The following is an 18,908-nucleotide window of genomic DNA, read 5'->3' on the forward strand; positions in this document are numbered from 1 at the left end:
TGCTATAATTAGATCCTTTGCCCTTGACTGAAGAGTAATGTTTTTCTTCATGAGCTCAGACCCTAGAAGCATTTTCTTCCCTTGTCTCAGATCCTGTGAGAAGAGCAGGCAAGCATGGGGCTGTGTATATCTCACTGTAGGGCTAAGAGCCAGTATTGTGTGTCCACCCAAGGATGCATGAGGACCAGCCGCGTGCTGGTGATCTGTGACACTCAAGAGGGAACAGAGGTAGATGCTGACTGGCATCGCCCCAGAGAGTTCCACGGGCATGACTGACTTGAGGCGGTTAGCGCTTAATGTGGGAGTTTCCTTCTGATTAAAACCAACCCGGAAGGCTTGATCTTCTTGATAAGAAGGGAGCGTGGTCCTGCGTAGATCAGAGCTTCTGGCCTGGTAGAAAAGGCTGTAGTGTTTGGATCCACACCCTGGGGCTTCATCTTCTGGTGTGTCACTGAGGACAAGGAAATGGCCCCGGGCCCCACCGCTAGCCTGGGAGGTTCTGTGGGTCTAGGGGACTGAACTCCAGCTGGCTCCCTCTTCTGCAGCTTGACAGCCACGCTATCGCCAAGGAGTCAAGTTCAGCAAAGTCTTGGCCAGGATTTAGCAGGCTCTCTCTCACAGGTTACTGTCCACACCTCTTCGCCCTATTCCAGTTCTTGGGTGTGATGTGGGTCTTTTATTCATGCAGTGTATTACTTTCTGTTATAAAATACTGGACAGAAGCAGCTTAAGGGAAAATGGATGGATGTGGCTTATGAGCTAATGGTCCGTCATGGTGGAGAAAGATGTGGAGTTCGTGGGGAGTGTAGGGCTCCTTACATGACCACAAGTCCTGCTTCTGTCAGGACAGAGGGGGCGATGCTAGCACTGAGTGACAGTCCTTCCCTTTCTCCTTACCTTCAGTCCGGGACCCCAATCCACAGCATGATACACCCTTGTAAGCATTGCTCTGCCCTCCACAGTTAGGCCTTTCTGGAATTGCCCTCAAAGACACCTACAGAGCTGTCCTAAGAGCTTCCAAATCCAGTCAAGTTGACAGTGAAAGTTAATACCACAAGTGTCTCCAGTTGATACTGGGAGCCATTTTGGATCAGTATGGAGGAGAGTCAGAAGTCTATCAAGAATATGTTGTTATGTTTTGGTGTACACCTCTTTCCCTGTTGTATGACAGGATGTGTTAGAAAGTGCAGAAGCAGTAGTTGTTTGTTTGTTTTTTAACAAACCTCAATGGGAACCCTGTTCATGACCCAGGCCAGCCGCCCCCATTTTACAGAAGTAGGAACTGATGCTGGAGACAGAGTATGGCTTTCCCCAGTCACCCCATTGTGGAGCCACCAAGTCGAGAGCCCAGGTCCTCTGGTACTGGTTAGGTGATTGAGACAGACACTCAGCCTCAAGCACAAAGACAACTTTGAATGAAGTTTGTTTTGGGGCTCATCTTAGTGGCAAAATTAAGGTAGTGACCAGATATATTGATCAAGGGTTGGAATGTGGGAACTGTTGCACGATTCACAGAGCAGAATGGAAAAGCCTGTCTTCAGGACAGTGTGGCCACGTGACAAATGTAATAACATTTGCCCCAAGAAAGTGTATAAGGCTGTTATTCATAGAGAATTGACCACTAAGATGCTCTTTGCAGCATCTTGTATTAAAATATTGAAAACATGCCCCTGGAAAGCAGTTGGTAGTTGTTTAAGCTTTTGAAAATTTATTTATTTTATGTATATGAGTACACTGTAGCTGCCTTCAGACACCCCAGAAGAGGGCATCAGATCCATTGCAGATGGTTGTGAGCTACCATGTGGTTGCTGGGACTTGAACTCAGGACCTCTGGAAGAGCAGTCAGTGCTCTTAACCACTGAGCCATCTCTCCAGCCCCCGTTTGAGTTTTTGTGCAAAGTGTTTTGGTAGCCATAAAGAAAAATGTACACCTAGGTGCATGACTGCAATGCCACAACTTGGGATGATGAAAAGGGGGATCACAAGGACCAGGCCAGCCAGGGTTGCTTCACAAGCCTTTGTCTCAGAAAGCAAAAGGTGCCAGGGATGTTTTCTGTGGTTCATATTGGAACATTCCAGTCAGACACGGAACCTCTCAGGCCGAAGAGCAGGGGACACACGCGTGTTGGCAGCGTGCATCTGCACGCATGTGGCTCTCACACTGTCCTGCCACTCTTCCTGAGCATTCCTGTGACGGCAGGCAGAGCTGTAGACAGTTGTCCGCTCGCGAACAACTCGCAAACCAAGTCTGCGAGCAGACAACTGTCTACAGCTCATGCTCAAAGTTTCTGCTGACAGAGAGGCCTGTCAGTCATCAGACCGAGATTTAGGAAGCATGTGAGTGGTAAAGGGCTCAAGTGGCTCCGCACAACATTCTCGTGAGGTAAAAAATCAACAAACTTCTACATAGTGTGCACGTGTAAGTAGCTACTGAGTTGTTGTTGTTGTTGTCGTCGTCGTTGGGTTGTTTTGTTTTGGTCTTTACCTGATTTTTTTTTCCCTCCTTAAAGCAAAATATACATCTCTTGGAACTGTTTAATTAAAGCTGTTGTCTTTAATTAAATCTGTTGCTGTTTTGACCCAGGGAAGAGCATGGAGGAGATTAAGAAGGTGTTGCTGCTGGTGCTGGGCTGTGCTGTTCAGGTAGGGCTGTGCAGTGGTTAGGGAGGGATCTGGACGGGCCAGTCCATCGTCATTACAGGAGTTACTAGAACAGTGTGACAGCTGTTTGTGGTTCTTTGAGCCGGGATACCATACTGTGTGCTCCCTGTAGCCTGTAGGCCAGATTCCAGGCACCTGTTGTTGTGAATAATTTTTATTGAGCTACTGTCCCCTTCCCTTTTTTGCAATTGTCACTGTGCTTTCCAGCAAGGAGGAACTGTGACGGTTCTCAGAACTGCTCTTAGAGAGCAGAAAATGTAAGACTGTCAGCATACAGTTGGGTGTAGTGACACACACCTGTAATCCTAGCACCTGGGGGTTAAGGTAGAAATATTACGAATTTTAGGGTAACCTAGACTACAGAGACCTTGTCCATTGCCAAGCTCAGTAACAGAATGCTTGGCTAGTATGTATAAAACACTGGGTTCTATCCCCAGTGCCACCAAGCAGAAACAGATGCCCTCTGGAGTGTGCCTGCCCTCGCCCTGAGTCACGTGCATTCCCTTTGCTTGTGAAGAAATGCTTGTGTGGGATCAAACCTGGCCTTCTGAAGCCTGTCTCCTGTAGGTAGCCAGAAGAACTTTGTACGGAGTCTTAGTCTGAGGACAGTACTGGGACCCCTAGGCTGCTGTGGGTGTGGTTGTTATCCCGCTTTCCTGCACCTGGTTAAATGCTTCCGTTGATTCATATAACCCCTACAGTGTGAGAGAAAAGAGGAATTCATTGAGAGAATCAAACAGCTGGACATCGAGACCCAGGCTGGCATCGTGGCTCATATCCAGGAGGTGGGTATGCGGTCGGGTGCGGTTGGCCGTGGATGCTAGAGCTGTAGCAAGAAGCAGTGTCTCCATGGTGGGAAAGTTTGAGGGCGACATCACTGTGAATGACTTTGTTAATTTTAGGTTTCATTACACCACAAACACATTGGTTCTGTTTGGAAAGGTAGCTAGCCACCAGCAAACTAAAATAAAATAGAGGTTTGAAAAACACACACATCACACACACTTCAATCAAGTCATCTTCTGCCTGCTTCTTCTTGCCTTATATGGACTCAGACTATTTTTAAGAGCTGTCAAATGGTTTAGGTTCGGAGTTTGATTTATAAGCCCTGGAAATGTATTCTGGCAAATGTCATCCGCTCTGAACAGTCGATCTTTATAGAGAGTCTCCGCTGCTGTCAGTGAGACAGGAGGAAACAAGCTGCCACCGAGAGAGATGTCAAAACCAGCCCGTCCTGAGAGCACTCCTCAGGAGGCCTCTACACTGTCACCCGGCCTTGGGGAAGGGCAAGCCAGGCCTTCCTGACCCTCTGCCTAAGGTGGACTGAGATGGCATCAGCTGAAAAGATGGCTTCCTTGTGGGGCAGATGTCCACCCAGGGTGAACCTTTCTCCTAGTGCTGGGTGCCGTGCTAGGGCTCAGAACTCACTGTAATTAGACCATGTCAGTAGGAGCGTGCGAGAACTGCTGTACCACTACAAGAGGCACCACAGACAGGGCTTTCACGGTCCGTGCTGGTGACGTGGCTGTGGCTGTAAGAGTTTCAAGCCAGGACTTGAAGTAGGCTGTGGGTGTCACTCATTGCATTTGGAGGCCCGGCCAAGCTGACATAAGAGAAAGTTGGAATTGAATAGTTTCACCCATTGCTGTGTGCTGCTTCGGGCTTAGGAAGCAGTCTGCCTTTTAATTTCCTTGTGGGTGTTGTGTTTTGCAAATGTGTATGTCTGGGGTCACTAAGACTTTTCAGCTCTTTGACACTTGCTGTCCTTCCTGTGCAGACAGCAGGATATTAAATAAAAATAAAAAGGAATATAGAACCAAAGAGGAGGCCCGTGTGATTATCAAACTCAGCAGCGGGCATAGAGCTTTACTGGGTATCTCTTCAAAGCCCACATGCCCAGGATCTGTGTGGAGCTGCTTGTTAGACTCAAAGGACATAGAGAATGAGCCTGTGATTAGAAGCTTAGCAGGTGACCATGCGCCACTGGCCTGGAGACCCTGAAGCTATTCACAATGGCCTTGAGACTCAGGGTCCCTCCAGCACTAGTGTAGATCAGGTTGGGACCTGGCCCTCGGAACTTAGCTTCAGGGTGACATGGGATAAGATTTATCCCAATTCGGCCATCTGAGTGCTTCCCTAGTGTCCTGTCTCTTTTCGTGGTGTCCCCTTTGAGACTTGTGTGTTACACTCTTTCTCTTCCGGCCACAAGAGGACGACATCCCAGCAGGTCTCAGCTCTCTGCACAGGACAGTGGCAAAGCCAAGCTGCCCTCTGTGGTCTGTGGGAATGAGACTCAGGCCCTTGATCACCTTAGACTGTAAATAAGTCCCCTGAAAAAAGCCAGGATTGCTATGTGTGTACTATTCTGAACTAAGAGGCTTAACATTTTGTTCTGTTTGCATTAGGTTTTATTTTAAGGAATAAGGTAAGGCCTATTCCTCATCCTCCCACTAAGAGGCCTACCTTCTCTAGGTTATGAGTTAATGCAGCCATCCGAGGGAAGGAGAGGTGGCTTATATTCATGGCTTCTAATCAGACTTAAGAAGCCCTTCTGCTAGCTGTGAGAAACTTAGGGCTTAGTGATGTCTGGGAAGTAGGTTGTTGCCTTGGTATGGGAACAAGATGTAGAGAGGGCTCTGGCCTCTGCCTGGGTCACACGCCACATATCCCTGTGCATTCAGTAATACCAGGGCTGAGCACAGCGGCCTCTCAATACAGGCCATGTTCCTACAGGTGACCCACAACCAGGAGAATGTGTTTGACCTGCAGTGGCTGGACTTGCCAGATGTGGCCCCGGAGGAGCTGGAGGCCCTCTCCAGAAACATGGTGTTCCATCTCCGCAGACTCATCGACGAGCGGGACGAGTGTACCGAGGTTGGCCTGTGGGGCGGCTGTAGCCGGCCGGATGGGTCCCTGAGGTGGCCCCTCCTCCAGCTCTTCTCCCTCGGGTCTGAATGCCTCCCAGACTGCTGGTCAGGATCTTTGGGGTGGGACACTGGTACCTCACCTGGGTATAGGCCCTGCAGCGAATGGTCTTTGAGGAGATACCACAGGAAGACAGAGACTGCTAGCATGGGTGGGGGCTGCTTCCACTCACCTTTGTCACACTAAAATAGTACCTCCTTCAGAAAAGATGTCTCCCTCCTGCTTCTCAGTTTCTTGTTTCAGTCGTTCTTCACCTAGTCAGGGCCCAGACCCTGCGCCCGTCAGGGCACAATGGTGAGCTGTGTGCTCCTTCCTGTCTTACCCCTGTCTTGTGCAGCTGATCGTGGACCTGACACAAGAGAGGGACTACCTCCAGGCACAGCACCCTCCCAGCCCTGGCAAGTTCTCCAGTCCAGACTCCACACCAAGCCCTACCAGCAGCCTGTCCAGTGAGGACAAGCAGCACCTGGCAGTGGAGCTGGCTGACACCAAGGCCAGGCTGCGGCGCGTCAGGCAGGAGCTGTGAGTCCTGCTGCTTTTCCCTCTTCTTTGTGGTGTGGACGGAACATGGTGTTCTTGTGTAGTTTGCACACGCGGTGTTGTGGGAGAGCTCTGCCGCCGTGCAGCTGGCAGGGCTGCTCTGAGCTCCTGTGGCTGAAGGCTCATCACCGGCCCTCTGCAGGCCTGCACTTGCGGGGAGGGCCTCCTGGCGCTCAGGCTCCAGCCAGCCGGTCTGTCAAAGCAGGCTGCTGGGCCGTGTGGGCTCGCGATACTCGCTATACTCGCTATACTCTGTCTCTCTGTCTGTCTTGTACATGTAGGGACAACAGGTGATGATTGGACCCAGTTTAAGAGTATATGTTAGAAACCTAAGGCTTCTGAGCTGGGGAGATGGCATAGTGGGTACCGTACTTGCAGAGTTTGGAACCTCAACACCCACATAATAGCACATCTGTAACCCTGCACTGGGAGATTGCAATAGAAGGATCCCCAGGGCCTGCTGGCTGGCTGGTCTGACTGAAACAGCAAATCCCCTTTCAGTAAGAAACTCTGCCTCGGCCAGGTGCGGTGGCACACCCCCCCCCCCCCTGTAATCCCAGCACTTGGGAGGCAGAGGCGGGAAGATTTCTGAGTTCAAGGCCAGCCTGGTCTACAGAGTGAGTTTCAGGACAGCCAGGGCTATACAGAGAAACCCCGTCTCAGGGGAAAAAAATAAAATAAACTCTGCCTCAAGGAAAGTAATATGGAGGGTGTAAAGAAGAACACAGACTATCAAATGTCTAGGTTCTACATGCACTTGCACACGTGAGCATGTGCGCATGCACACACCCCAGTTACCACATGCACAAGCACACAGAAGTGCCCGGAACATTTTCCCAGGCTCCCAGAAGCCTGTGTACCCTCCTCTGTCCTCTGTGGTCCTAGAAGTAGCAGTCTGTTCACAGAGCCTGCCAAGGAACATCCTCCCCCTCACAATCTCCTAATCACCCGTGCAGGGAGGAGAAGACGGAGCAACTTGCAGACACCAGACACGAGGTTGATCAGCTGGTCCTGGAGCTTCAGAAGGCCAAGCAAGATGTAAGCATAAGGCCTGGGCCTGCGTGTCCACAGGCTGAGTCGGGTCCCCAGTAACTGCCCCAGGGGGTAGGAACGGAACATGGAACTCGTCCAGCAAGGCTGCCTCAGAGCAAACTCAGGGTGCCAGCCATGTGAGGAGGCTCCACAGGGAGGCATGGACTTGTCCCTCTTTGGCCACCGGGAGACCGTACTCTGTAGGGCTTTGACCCTTTCTTCCTCCTCAGATGCGTGCCTTCATCTGGGTTTCCACCTTCTCCACTCTTACAGAATATTCAACTTGCAGCCGATGCCCGGTCAGCCCGTGCCTATCGGGATGAGCTGGACTCGCTGAGGGAAAAGGCGAACCGGGTGGAGAGGTTGGAGATGGAGCTGGTACGCTGCAAGGAGAAGCTACACGACGTCGACTTCTACAAGGCTCGCATGGAGGTAACTGGCTACCTCTCAAGAGGGAAGCGGCCGCTCAGGCTTCCGCACACTGCTGCTGACACAGCCTCTGAGGCCTGTGTCCGCGGAGGATCTGAGGAGAGGCCCCTGCTTCTTTGTAGCCCACCTGCCTACGTCCTCTGGGTCTGCCTCTAGCTCTTCTCTTATCCCCAGATGTTGGCTGGGCGACGGGGAGTAGGGTTGACTGATAAGGACAGTGATGTGTCTTAGCGATTTTCTCTCTCCCACTTCATGCCTATCTTGGGGTTTCTACTGCTGTGGTAAGCACCAGAACCACAAGAATCCTTGGGAGAGAGGAGAGGGTTTATTTCACACTGCAGTTCCGATGGAGCCTAGGACAGGAACCTAGAGGCAGGAGCTAATGGAGAGGCTGTGTAGAGTGCTCCTTCCCGGCCTGCTCTGCTCAGGCAAAGCGCTGCCTACAGTGGGGCCTGACCCTTTCATCTCAGTCTCTAAGAAAAGGCACGCGAGCCTGGCCTTCAGGCCAGTCGTTCGGAGGCATTTTCTCAGTTGAGTGTGAGTCCCTCTTCCCAAATGACTCTAGTTAGTATCAAATTGACATAAAACTAGTTAGGACAACATATTGATGACTTCTGTTTGTTGTTTGTTTGTTTGTTTGTTTGTTTGTTTTGGATTTTGTTTGTTTCCTACAGCTCGTAATTTCCAGACTATTTGCTAGGTCTCAGTCTCTGCATCTATAAAATAAAAAAACTGTTGAAGTCTTAGAGATGCGCAGTGTGGAGTGCTGGTGCTTGTGCAGGTCCCCCAGACAGTGGAAGTCTGCCAGCGTACTGCTGTTACCTTACTCGCTGTATTCGCAGCTGTGTGTGTGTGTGTGTGTGTGTGTGTGTGTGTGTGTGTGTGTGTGTGTGTTGGGGGCAGGGCGGATGACGTTCCAGTGTTGGTTCCCTTCTACCTTGTCGAGGCACAGTCTTTCTTGTCCCTGTGGTTATGTTGCTGTGTTCTCAGGCTGCTTCCCACCTCGCTATAGGTGTGCTGTGACAACAGGTGTGTGCCATTACATCAGGCTTTCACAAACTTTTTTAAAGATTAACCTCATTTTTAATGGAGTGTATGGGGAAACCATGCACATATATGTGCAAGGGAGTGTGTGTTGGCAGGGACTACATACATGTGTGTGCAGGTGCCCACAGAGGCTGAGGTTAAGGTGGTTGTGATCTGCTCAATACATAGGTGCTGGGAATAAACCTGGGTCCTCTGCACAGGCAGGAAGCCCCTTAACCACTGAGCTATCCCACACCCCTTGTGTCTAGTTTTTGATGTGGATTCTAGGGATTCAACTTGAGTCGTCAACCTTTTATAGCAAATGGTTTTGAACCCCAGGCTATCCCTGCCTCTGTCTCTCTGTCTCTGTCTCTCTGTCTTTCTCTTTTTTTTTTGAGATTGGGTTTTGCTTTACTGCCCACACTGGCCTTGAATTCCTAGGCTCCAGTATCTCTCCTCAGCCCTCTTAGAGCTTGGGCTATAGGTCCATGCCACCAAGCCCAGCTCAAGACTTTACATTAAATCCTGTGCAGATTATGGGTCAAGCCTCATGACTAAATAGAGGATAGACCCAGGGGAAGTCGCTGGTGCCCTGACCGTGCTCTGTGATGTCTTTGCGTCTGTAGACCCCTTTGGCTGGCTGAAGGTTTGTGAATCTTGTCTCCTCCTCTCCTTGGGCAGTGACACTAAGTGACTGCTCAGAACATGTGAACTGCCAGAGACGATAGAGTTTAGCACTTATTTGCTATTGAGAAACCATGGTGTTTCTTCCTGGCTGCCTGATGGGTAGCCTCTGGGGTGGTGAGCACGGCCCTAGGCGCCCTGCCGCCCCTGCTGTGGGGCTTGGCTCTCCTGCCAACACCCCTTGTGATCCTCCAGCAGTAGCCATGGCTGACGAGGGGAGCTCTAGAGGACAGATATGGCTGAGCAGTGTTCCTCAGAGCGCTCAGCGTCCCCCTGAGGGATGTGAGGAGCTGGCTGACTCACCTTGCCCCCTGCAGAGAAAATAACCTTGGATTCTGGGCAAGGAGCTGGAGCGGGAGCCAAGGTCTCCCTTGTCTTGGGAAGAGCTCCACAGCTGACTTAGGAAGTGTGAAGTCTAGCCCGAAGGGCTGTAGTGGAGAGTGTGCACCAGCTGGGCTTCGATGCTTCTTCAGATGCCACCGGCGGAGCCTTGGTCGTGGTCTTGTGAGTAGTTCTTTGGGTTTTGCCGTCATTCTGTTAATAGTAAGAGAGGATGTATTTGTCTGCGTGAGGCCTTTCAGAGCAGGACATGATGCATGCATGGTTTGCAGACACCGTGGGGCCAGAGCTACCCGACGAGTTGGGCCTGAGAGGAGAAGCAGGCTCTTCTCAGGAATATGGCCGCAGGAGTCGGGGGATGTGGAGTGCACGGTGCCTGGACGCTCCTCCTGACAGCCATGGGAGCTGCCCCTGGAAAACATGTAGAAGGGTTATGACACCTTTGCCCTCTCACACTTGGAACATTTTGGCATGGGATTGACTTTGCCACTGTGGTGATGTTGACTGAGCAGTGTGGAGACCGGCATGGGAATAGCAGGGACACTGTCATTTTTTTAAAACAGATCTTGCCTCAAGTTTATTTGTAAAGACAGCATAGGACACTGGTCATGTGCAAATAGTGTGTGGGTAGATGTGTCAGAGCAGTCTGTCTGTCTTCACACTGGCGGAAGCCTTTTCTATGGGGCCTTCACAGGGGCCTGGGCATCTTTGGGAGCCTGACCTGGAGCTGAAGCCTGGGCCTTAGCTGGAGCTGCAGCCTCTGCCTTGGTTTGAACCTTGGGCTTTGGCTGGCAGAGCCTACGCCCCTTGGCCATGTAGCTTCGAATCCGCTTCCCAAGCTTGGGGTGAGTGATGAAAGCCAGGCGGCTGAGTTTGCGGTTGGGGCCCTTTGGCATCTTGGCTTGATGGCCTGAGGCTTCACCAGGGCCTTGACGGCCTCCGTGCGCGCACTCACTGCCTTTGCACTCTTGGCCTGCATCTTCTTCAGGCCTGCCTGTGCTTCTTGGCAAAGCGCATGTTCCTCAGGAATTTGTGGTCAGCCCCCATAAGAGATTCGTATCTTTGTGATCCGGGGTTTCTTGATGCCATTTGTGGGACTGGTTGTGTGTGGTGCGGTTCTTGGACTTGGCCATGTCTTCACGGTAACCCGCGGCACCTGAGACCAGAAGAATGTCAGTCCCTTCTTAAAGCTTCCTACCTGCTGAGGAGCAGGTGAGCAAGCCTGCAGTTAGGGCGTGATGTCCAAGTGCTCTGAGGAACCCCATGGGAGGCCCCTCAGGGGGCTTCATTCAGGGTCTTGTGAGCGGAGCGGAGGGGTATATCTCAGGCTCCTTTGGGCTGGCACTCGAGCCTGCTTCCCTGGGCCCAGCCAGGGAGGCCTTTCTGGAAAGGAGCTTGGTCTGTGTTGCCGATAGATATATATTCTTAGCAACTGGAGCAGTCCCGGCCTACACCAGGGACTAGGGAATTAGGTGTATTGGGTTCTCTCTTGGTGCTGCACTATAGATCCGGTGAGTGCTGTACATCTTGTACATATAGGCTGTCCCCGGCGGCCACCACCAGCCTTTGCACGCAAGTGTTCGTTCAGGTGGAGTAAGTTGTTACTAGCTTCAAGTGCAGCTCAGAGACCTTGGGTGACTTGCTCTCTCTGAAGATCCTGGTGAGGTTTGGATAATTGTTCTCCCATCAGAGGGCTAGGCCTGAGCCTCGAAGCACCACTTAGGGTTGAGTGTCCTCTTGTCAGAGGCCTAGTGCTGTCCTAATGCACAGTTGATTTTGATGGGTTTAAGTTTATTTTTAATTAATTATATCTAACTTAATATAAAAATCAGAATTTTTAAAAGTATTGTAATGATGCATCTTTCCTAGGGTTGTTGTGATAATGCATTTTCCCCATGAGTTCCTAAGAATCAATTTTTTTTATTAACTAAATGGATTTTTTCCTATTTCAACCATGCATGCAATGCATATTGCTCACACCCCACCCGGTCTTCCCGACGAGTCCCTGTTCCCTGTTCATGTTACGTTGCTTTATTTTGGGAGCACTGAGTTTAAGGAAGGCTCCTGCATGACCTGACCATGGGTGGGTGTGCAGCTGGCCGTTGCAGCTGGCTAGCTCCCCATGGAGTACACAGCTAAGGCACGGACTCTCCCTTCAGCGTCCATCAGTAAGTAATTGTTCTCCGGGGAGAGGTAAGAATTGCTTCTAGCCATTAAACCAGGGCCGTGGAGAGTGTGTAGATTGCAGCTGACCTGTGGGAGTCCTAGCGTTAGAGAAGGCTCAAGTGTAAGGTGCGCGCATCTGAAGTGAAAATGAAGAGTTAGAGCAGTGGCAGATGCTTAGGCGGGTGATGAAGTCAGTATGCTGAGATGTTCGTAATAGAACCTAGGAGATGTGTGTGGCGGTAGACCGGGTTAGCTTTGACTTTTCAGTATATTTTATATTTTTTATAATGAAATATTAGTGATAGAAGGGATGGGATAAGCTGAGTGGGTGTGGCGGTGCATACCCGTGTGGGAGTACACAACCGTGTGGGGGTACACACCCGTGTGGGGGTACATACCCGTGTGGGGGTACACACCCGTGTGGGGGTACATACCCGTGTCGGGGTACATACCCCATGTGGGGATACATACCCGTGTGGGGGTACATACCTGTGTGGGGGTACACACCCGTGTGGTGGAACATACCCGTGTGGTGGAACATACCCGTGTGGGGGTACATACCCGTGTGGTGGAACATACCCGTGTGGGGGTACACACCCGTGTGGGGATACATACCCATGTGGGGAAACACACCTGTGTAGGGGTACACACCTGTGTGGTGGAACATACCCGTGTGGGGGTACACACCCGTGTGGGGGTACACACCCGTGTGGGGGTACACACCCGTGTGGGGGCACACACCCGTGTGAGGGTACATACCCGTGTGGGGGAACATATCCGTGTGGGGGTACATACCCGTGTGGGGATACATACCCCTGTTGGGGCACATACCCGTGTGAGGGTACATACCTGTGTCGGGGCACATACCCGTGTGGTGGAACACACCTGTGTGGGGGTACATACCTGTGTGGGGATACATACCCATGTTGGGGCACATACCCGTGTGGGGGTGGGTACATACCGCATGAGTTGGGAGAGTTGGGAGGTAGAGGCAGGATGTTCAGGCGTAACTCCTGGCTGCACAGTAAGTCTGAGGCCAGCCTGAATTATACAAGACCTTTTCTAAAACAATAAAAAAAAAGAACCACATAGACAGCCAAGTCTGAGACAGTTCATTGAGTAAGAACTGCTGTCGTACAAGCGTGAGGACCAGAGTTCGGATCCCCAGTGCCTGCATAATGTGACCTCTGGCCTGTAAGCCCAGTGATGGGGGAGGAGTGGAGACGCCAGTAATGATGGGGTCTGTTGGTTAAAAATTAGTGCCCTCCAGGCTCAGTGGGAGACTGTCTCAGGGGCCTACAGTTGAGGACTGAGGGCACACCCAGCGTCCTTCTCTGGACTTAAAGCCACAGACACGATCAGGCATGGGGGGTTTGTTAATATTCTCTCTCTCTCTCTCTCTCTCTCTCTCTCTCTCTCTCTCTCTCTCTCTCTCTCTCTCTCTCTCTCTCTCTCTCTCCATCTCCATTAGCTGCGTACCCGTAGGCTACATCAGCTTCATTATGAAGCAGTTAGAACTATTAATTAGTTTGAAGCTATGAAACACCTTCCTTCCCTGAGTCTCCGCTCTTTATTTCTCACGCTGTAGACTGAATCGGCCTCGAGGTCTGTTAAAAACATACGTTCCAGGTGGCTAAGAGCCCTGGCTTCTCTTCAGAAGTCCTAGGTTTGATTCCTAGCATCTGCATGGCAGCTCACAACTGTCTTAACTCCAATTCCAGAGGACCCCATGCCCTCTTCTAGACATATCTGAAGCACAGGTATGCATGCAGGCAAAACACCCATATGTATAAAAAAATAAACATGCGCATTGTTTTTAGAAGGTGGGGGTTGGGGATGGCTCAGTAGTCTACTACATTATCAGGCGGGCCTGAGCTCAGACTGCTCCGCAATCCCAGCACTGCGGGTTGGATATAGGAGGGTCCCTGGGGCTCGCTGGCCAGCTAGTCTAGCTAGCCAGTGAGTTTTAAAATAAAGTAGAAAGGAATGGGGAAGTTTCTCCCTCTCTCTCTCTCTCTCTCTCTCTCTCTCTCTCTCTCACACACACACACACACACACACATATTCACACACACTCACACTCACAGGGTCAGAATGTCTATGAGTAAGTGGGGTTTGAATCCCTGTATCCCTGAGTCCCTAGGGAGCAGCCTTGGAGGTCTGCTTTTCTGTAGATGTCGCTTCTGCGCTCCCATGGTGCTGCGCCTTTGGCAGTTTCAAACAAGGTTTTACTAGTATAGCCTGGGCTGGATCCTTCTGTCTCAGCTTCCTGAGACATTAGGATTACAGGCTACTAGTAACCAGGGTTAGGGTTGTGGCTACAGATTCATTCATAAAAGAAAAACCAATTCCACCATTTTGAGCCAAATTTGAAACAAGTTTTATTAACTACTGACCAAGATGGGCTTTGATCACGACTATTCCCTGGAATTCCCAATTAAGTGACCTCAAGACACTTAAAAAAAAAAAATAGGCCACTGTACTTGGCCAAGAGGCTTTGTCATTTTTTTTTTCAACAAGAACAATAACTTCCAGCATTCCAGGAAGTTACCTGTTCCTTGGGTAGGTGGGGCTTCCAGGGTAATTTCAGGTATTGCTCATACTTTTCTACTGAGGCTCTTGGACGAAGGATGCTCACTTCCACAGGTGAAAATTACAGAACTCAATACCTGTCTGGTCAGAGGCTCTGTCTGTGTGGGCCTCCAGCCCTGGGAGGGATTCTACCTCACAGCGTAACAAGAACAAGATTATTGGGAACCACAGCGTGAAGTGAAAGAAACCATTACCATGTAGAGTATTGTGCTCTGGGGAGAGCGCGGAGAGAAGCCTACAGCTCCCTCTCCCTGGGACTAGAGTGAGCCTCGCCCAAGAAGCATCAGAAACAGATAAGAGATATGGTCTGGCTGTAGCTTCCAGTCAGCCAGCCACATTTGTGACACTTCTGAGTAACCGTTCCGGGGTGGGGCGACACAGACAAGACATTCTCTCTGACCTGGAAGGCACCAGTTCAGATCCCTGGAGGAGGAGAAGAGCTCGGGTGCACAGGCAACTTTCCTTAGTCAAGTGTGGACCACACATTTACAATTTGTTTGTAAACTCCAGCAGCTTTTCTGTGGCTCCTGGTCCAGTTTTCAGAAGGGTTGAAACCAAGTAACGGAGAACAGGAAAACCACCCAGAGACGGGGAACTGAGGAGTGGGTGCCCAGCTGACCCATGTGACTTCCCTTGGAAAACTGTGATTGGCTTATGATTTCTGCCTAAGGCTAAAGGCAGATGCCCAGGAGATGCTAGGTGCATCCTCAGCATGGTCTCCTGTACTGTGTAGACCCACAGCTTTCTAAGACGTGCTAGTTTCAGCCTAATGAGAGGGGCTGAGACACGGCAGTACACTATCATGCCAACTGTGGGGCAAGTCTGGTCCTGTTATGATAGGAGGGGCCTGTCCTGCCCTGGCCGCCCAGGCACAGAGGCATGCCTGCGGCGAGCTTATCCTAGCCAGCCTTTCTCTGCAGGGAACCCCTGAGTGGAGATAAAAGCTCTGGAACAGGTCCTGCAGGGAAGAGGCAGCCAGAGAGATGGGTGGGTCACTGGCAGGGCCCCGTCTTAGGAGCTAGGTTAGCGATCAGTTCCATCGTACCTAATACCTCCCCATTCCAAGATCAAACCCCTAAGATAACAGCAGTGGGGCCCAGGGTCAGGAAGGGATAGTCGGTCAGCTCTGTGGTGACTCCGGGTCGACTCACTACCCTGTACGGTGAGCTCCCTAGCTCTTCGGGATGTGATTGTCACCTTTGGCGGGTGATGCTCAGTACTCACTGATGATGAGTACCCAGTGCCTTGAGCGATGGGTCCCCCTCAGAGTCGCATCCCAATGGAGTCTTAGTTAATGTCTGGATTCATTGCCTGCCTTCCATACCAGCCCATGTTCACTGTGGAGTGGAGTCTAGTCATTTTCCTTGTACTTGATGCTAAAGCCCAAGCAACAGTTCACCTCCCCTTTGTCTCCTCACCCCCACCCCACCCCAGCCCAGCCCAGCCCCATATGGGTCAGGCTCACGGGCTATCCATCCTTTAAGCTCCAGCCCCACCTCCCAGCATGCTGCCTCCTGCTGGCTTGCTCTGGTTCCTCCAATGTCTGTCCACAGAAGCCCTCCCTGAATCTAAGCTGGCTGTGGTATTCAGCTCCCTGGCCCTCGGCAGTGTCCACACAGCACCTCTCCACCGTTGGGCAGACGCGATGCTCTTCCCCAGTCTGGCATTCAGTAATGCAGCCTTTCCCACAGCCCCACCCCACACCCTGTGCCCCAGGCCTCTGCATCTTTACACAAACACTTCCCAGACTGCCTGCTTCATTCAGGAGTTGTCAGCTTCCGGCCAGAGGGCCACGTCCCCAATCCATGCTTCAGTTCTTTTTATAAGCCAGCCTCCTCAAATACAGTATCACCGTGCTGTCTGTTTTCTGTCCGTGTTTCCTGACCAGACTGTGAGCCTGGGAAGATTGTCTCTGCCATACCGTGCCTCTGTGCCAGTGAGGTTCTCTACTCTGAAGCAGTAAGCTGTGGTCTCTAAATTAAATCCAGCCCACCGCTGGCTTTTATGGGTGAGGTTTTATTGGAACACGAGGCCTCATCCCTACGTCTAACAGAGAGCACTGCTCTCAGGTCCTTTATAAAGCAGGCGCACAGTAGAGCCTTAGGTGGGCAGTAGTGGCTGTAAAGCCCAAACTGTGTTTAACTCTAGGCCACCATAGCATTTTAAGGCCCACGGCGACCCTGTGAGGTGTAGCAGCCTCTCTTCTTTAGACAAGAAAAGGCATCACAGTTGCTAAGCAAGTGGCCAGGAATCGGAATGTGTCTGGCGGTCTCCAGAGTCCTGACCAGCTGCCAGAGAATGAGGGGGAGCCTTGACCATGATGGGAAAAGGGGGATAAAGGGTAGTACAGGAGACCTGGAGGTGCTTATGGGGGGACCCCAGCCTCCCACAGCTCAGGCTCAGCTAAACGACATGTCCCAAGTGAGGAATGTTAAATTCCGGGGAGCTTCCTGAGGAGAGCTCAGATGTTGGGTGTGCAGTCTTATGCTCGGCCTTGGGACTTCATCCCTGTTGCTTCTGAGAACTGTGAGGAGATCTGTCCAGCTGGAACAGGGCAGAGGGCCCTTTAATTTCTGATCTGGCCCTGAATTTCTTCGGGGCAGGCAGGCAGGCAGGCCTTGAGGGTAGAGCCCAGTGGGACTTACAAGTGAGGCATGGGGTGAGGGATCGTCCTTCTGGAGACTGGCAGGAAAGGGCGAGAGGCCTGTTGCTAGAGCCCAGTGGCCCAACTCCTGCCTCCCCTGCACCCCTGGGTTTTTTGTTGTAGTGGACGCTCGCAGCCATTGTGTGTTGTGATCCCAAGCTCGCTGGGAAGGAGACTGTTTCTTTGACTCCACATCCCCTCTGGTGTTTGCTGTTTGTGGGGGGTCAAGAGGTACTCCTGGAAACCAGCTATTTTGTTGTTGTTTGCTTTTGTTTTCCGGTATTAGGGGCAGATCGCAGACCTCCTTGTAAGTCATTCGCTGCTCAGCAACACCCCTAAGCCCTTGCAAAATAATTTTTGTCTCTTGACAAGGGAGCTGTGTCATGGGTGAGTGTTGGAATGAACTTCGCTCCTCACAGGTGTGATGTGTTTGTATCTGGAGCTGGTGATTTCAGGCATTGCATCCTGAGAATTGTACACATGCTATTAACCCACATTTTCAGTTAAGTGGAGATATGCCAGCCTGCCAGTCCATATATAGCTAGAGCTTGTGGGAGAAATGGAGTTGACCACTAGCTCCCTGTATCCATCTCTGTGTCTGTGTCTGTCTGTCTGTCTGTCTGTCTCTCTCTCGTCACAGTGGCTCTCAAGTTACAGGGGACAGGTCCTCCAGTCTAACCTGTGGCTGTATAAATGCCCCAGCTGTTGACTGGGTGGGATTGGGCTTGATAACAGCCACCTGGTTGGGACAAATAGATAATGCCAACCTCAGACAGCTGCCCAGAGCGATGGAGTCAGCCCTCTCAATCCTGTAGATCACTAGTGGAACTTTTGGTCTGCAGGGCCTTGAGCATAGCATTCTCCAGGGCTGCTCCGTCTTGTCAAGTAGTGAATGTATGAGGCAGGATGGGTTATGGCTAACAACACTGTGGACACTGAGACCACCAAAACAGTACTGAAGGAGCTTAGAGATGGTTCTGTTGGGTGCTGTCTCTGCCTGTCAGAGTATCTGAGTCCTTCAAGGGCCAGCACATATGCCACCTCCAGTTTTCCCCTTGCACAGACTATAACAGTCCTGTCTCAAAAAGAGTTCCAAGAGTGGGGACAGGACAGCCACCAATACCTCAAGCAGGAACTGGGATGGATAGAAACCCAGAAACACCTGACCTGATCTAGTGATCAGGACAAAGGAGACTACCAAGTCCCCAGAGGGGGTCCACTCAGGATGGGTCTTGAACACCAAGTAGGAGCTGACTGACTGTGTGCATAAGGTGTCGAAGCTGCCCTGTGGTCGCTTACTGAATAAGTAGCGAGAGGCTGGAGGTGCTGACGGGCAGAACTTCAGCAGGGTAGATAATGACCACAGAGAAAGAACCGGACCCTTTTTTGCTGATTTGAGACCTTAATGTCATTAATGTCATTAGAGGCAGCCTGGGCCTCTTACTAACCTGAGGACCATGGAGAAAAGACAGAGTCCAAGCCCTGCATCCTGAGAGAGAACCTTAGCCCTCAGCGGGTCTGTGATGTTGGGCACTGTACGTTAGTTGGTCCTTCATCTGTAGAGGGACACTGACCCTGATCTGCCTCCCCTCCAGAGGGTGCTGTGAGGAGCAGGTAAGGCTGGCCCAGCCACAGTGGTGTGGTCTTTGTTGAAGATGGAGTCTCTAGAGGCACATGGGAGACCCTAGAATCAGTACGTTGCTTCCCCGGGGCCAGCTTTAATGAGACCCATGTCTGGAGTGCTTCCCTCTGCAAGGAAGCTAGGATTCAGGTCCATGTGGGAGAATGAGCGCTTGGTGGGTAAGAGGACGCTCCAGCCTTGGTCCTTGTTGCAGTCTGTGAGTGCAGCAAGTCTTTCCCATCAAGGAAG

General features: G+C 51.3%; 1 protein-coding gene across 2 annotated transcripts in view; it reads left to right on the forward strand.

Moving 5' to 3' along the window:
* Positions 1-18,908, forward strand: part of Ccdc88c (coiled-coil domain containing 88C) — a 115,934-nt gene that overhangs the window by 54,265 nt on the left and 42,761 nt on the right. For both annotated transcript variants that reach the window (XM_052185243.1, XM_052185242.1), the window contains exons 5-10: positions 2,585-2,643; positions 3,363-3,446; positions 5,395-5,535; positions 5,924-6,108; positions 7,083-7,164; positions 7,432-7,590. In XM_052185243.1, coding sequence (XP_052041203.1) covers positions 2,585-2,643; positions 3,363-3,446; positions 5,395-5,535; positions 5,924-6,108; positions 7,083-7,164; positions 7,432-7,590 — 710 coding nt within the window. The remainder of the gene's footprint in view (positions 1-2,584; positions 2,644-3,362; positions 3,447-5,394; positions 5,536-5,923; positions 6,109-7,082; positions 7,165-7,431; positions 7,591-18,908) is intronic.

This window comes from Apodemus sylvaticus, chromosome 6, assembly GCF_947179515.1.
Source record: "Apodemus sylvaticus chromosome 6, mApoSyl1.1, whole genome shotgun sequence".
In the NCBI taxonomy this organism is placed as follows: domain Eukaryota; kingdom Metazoa; phylum Chordata; class Mammalia; order Rodentia; family Muridae; genus Apodemus; species Apodemus sylvaticus.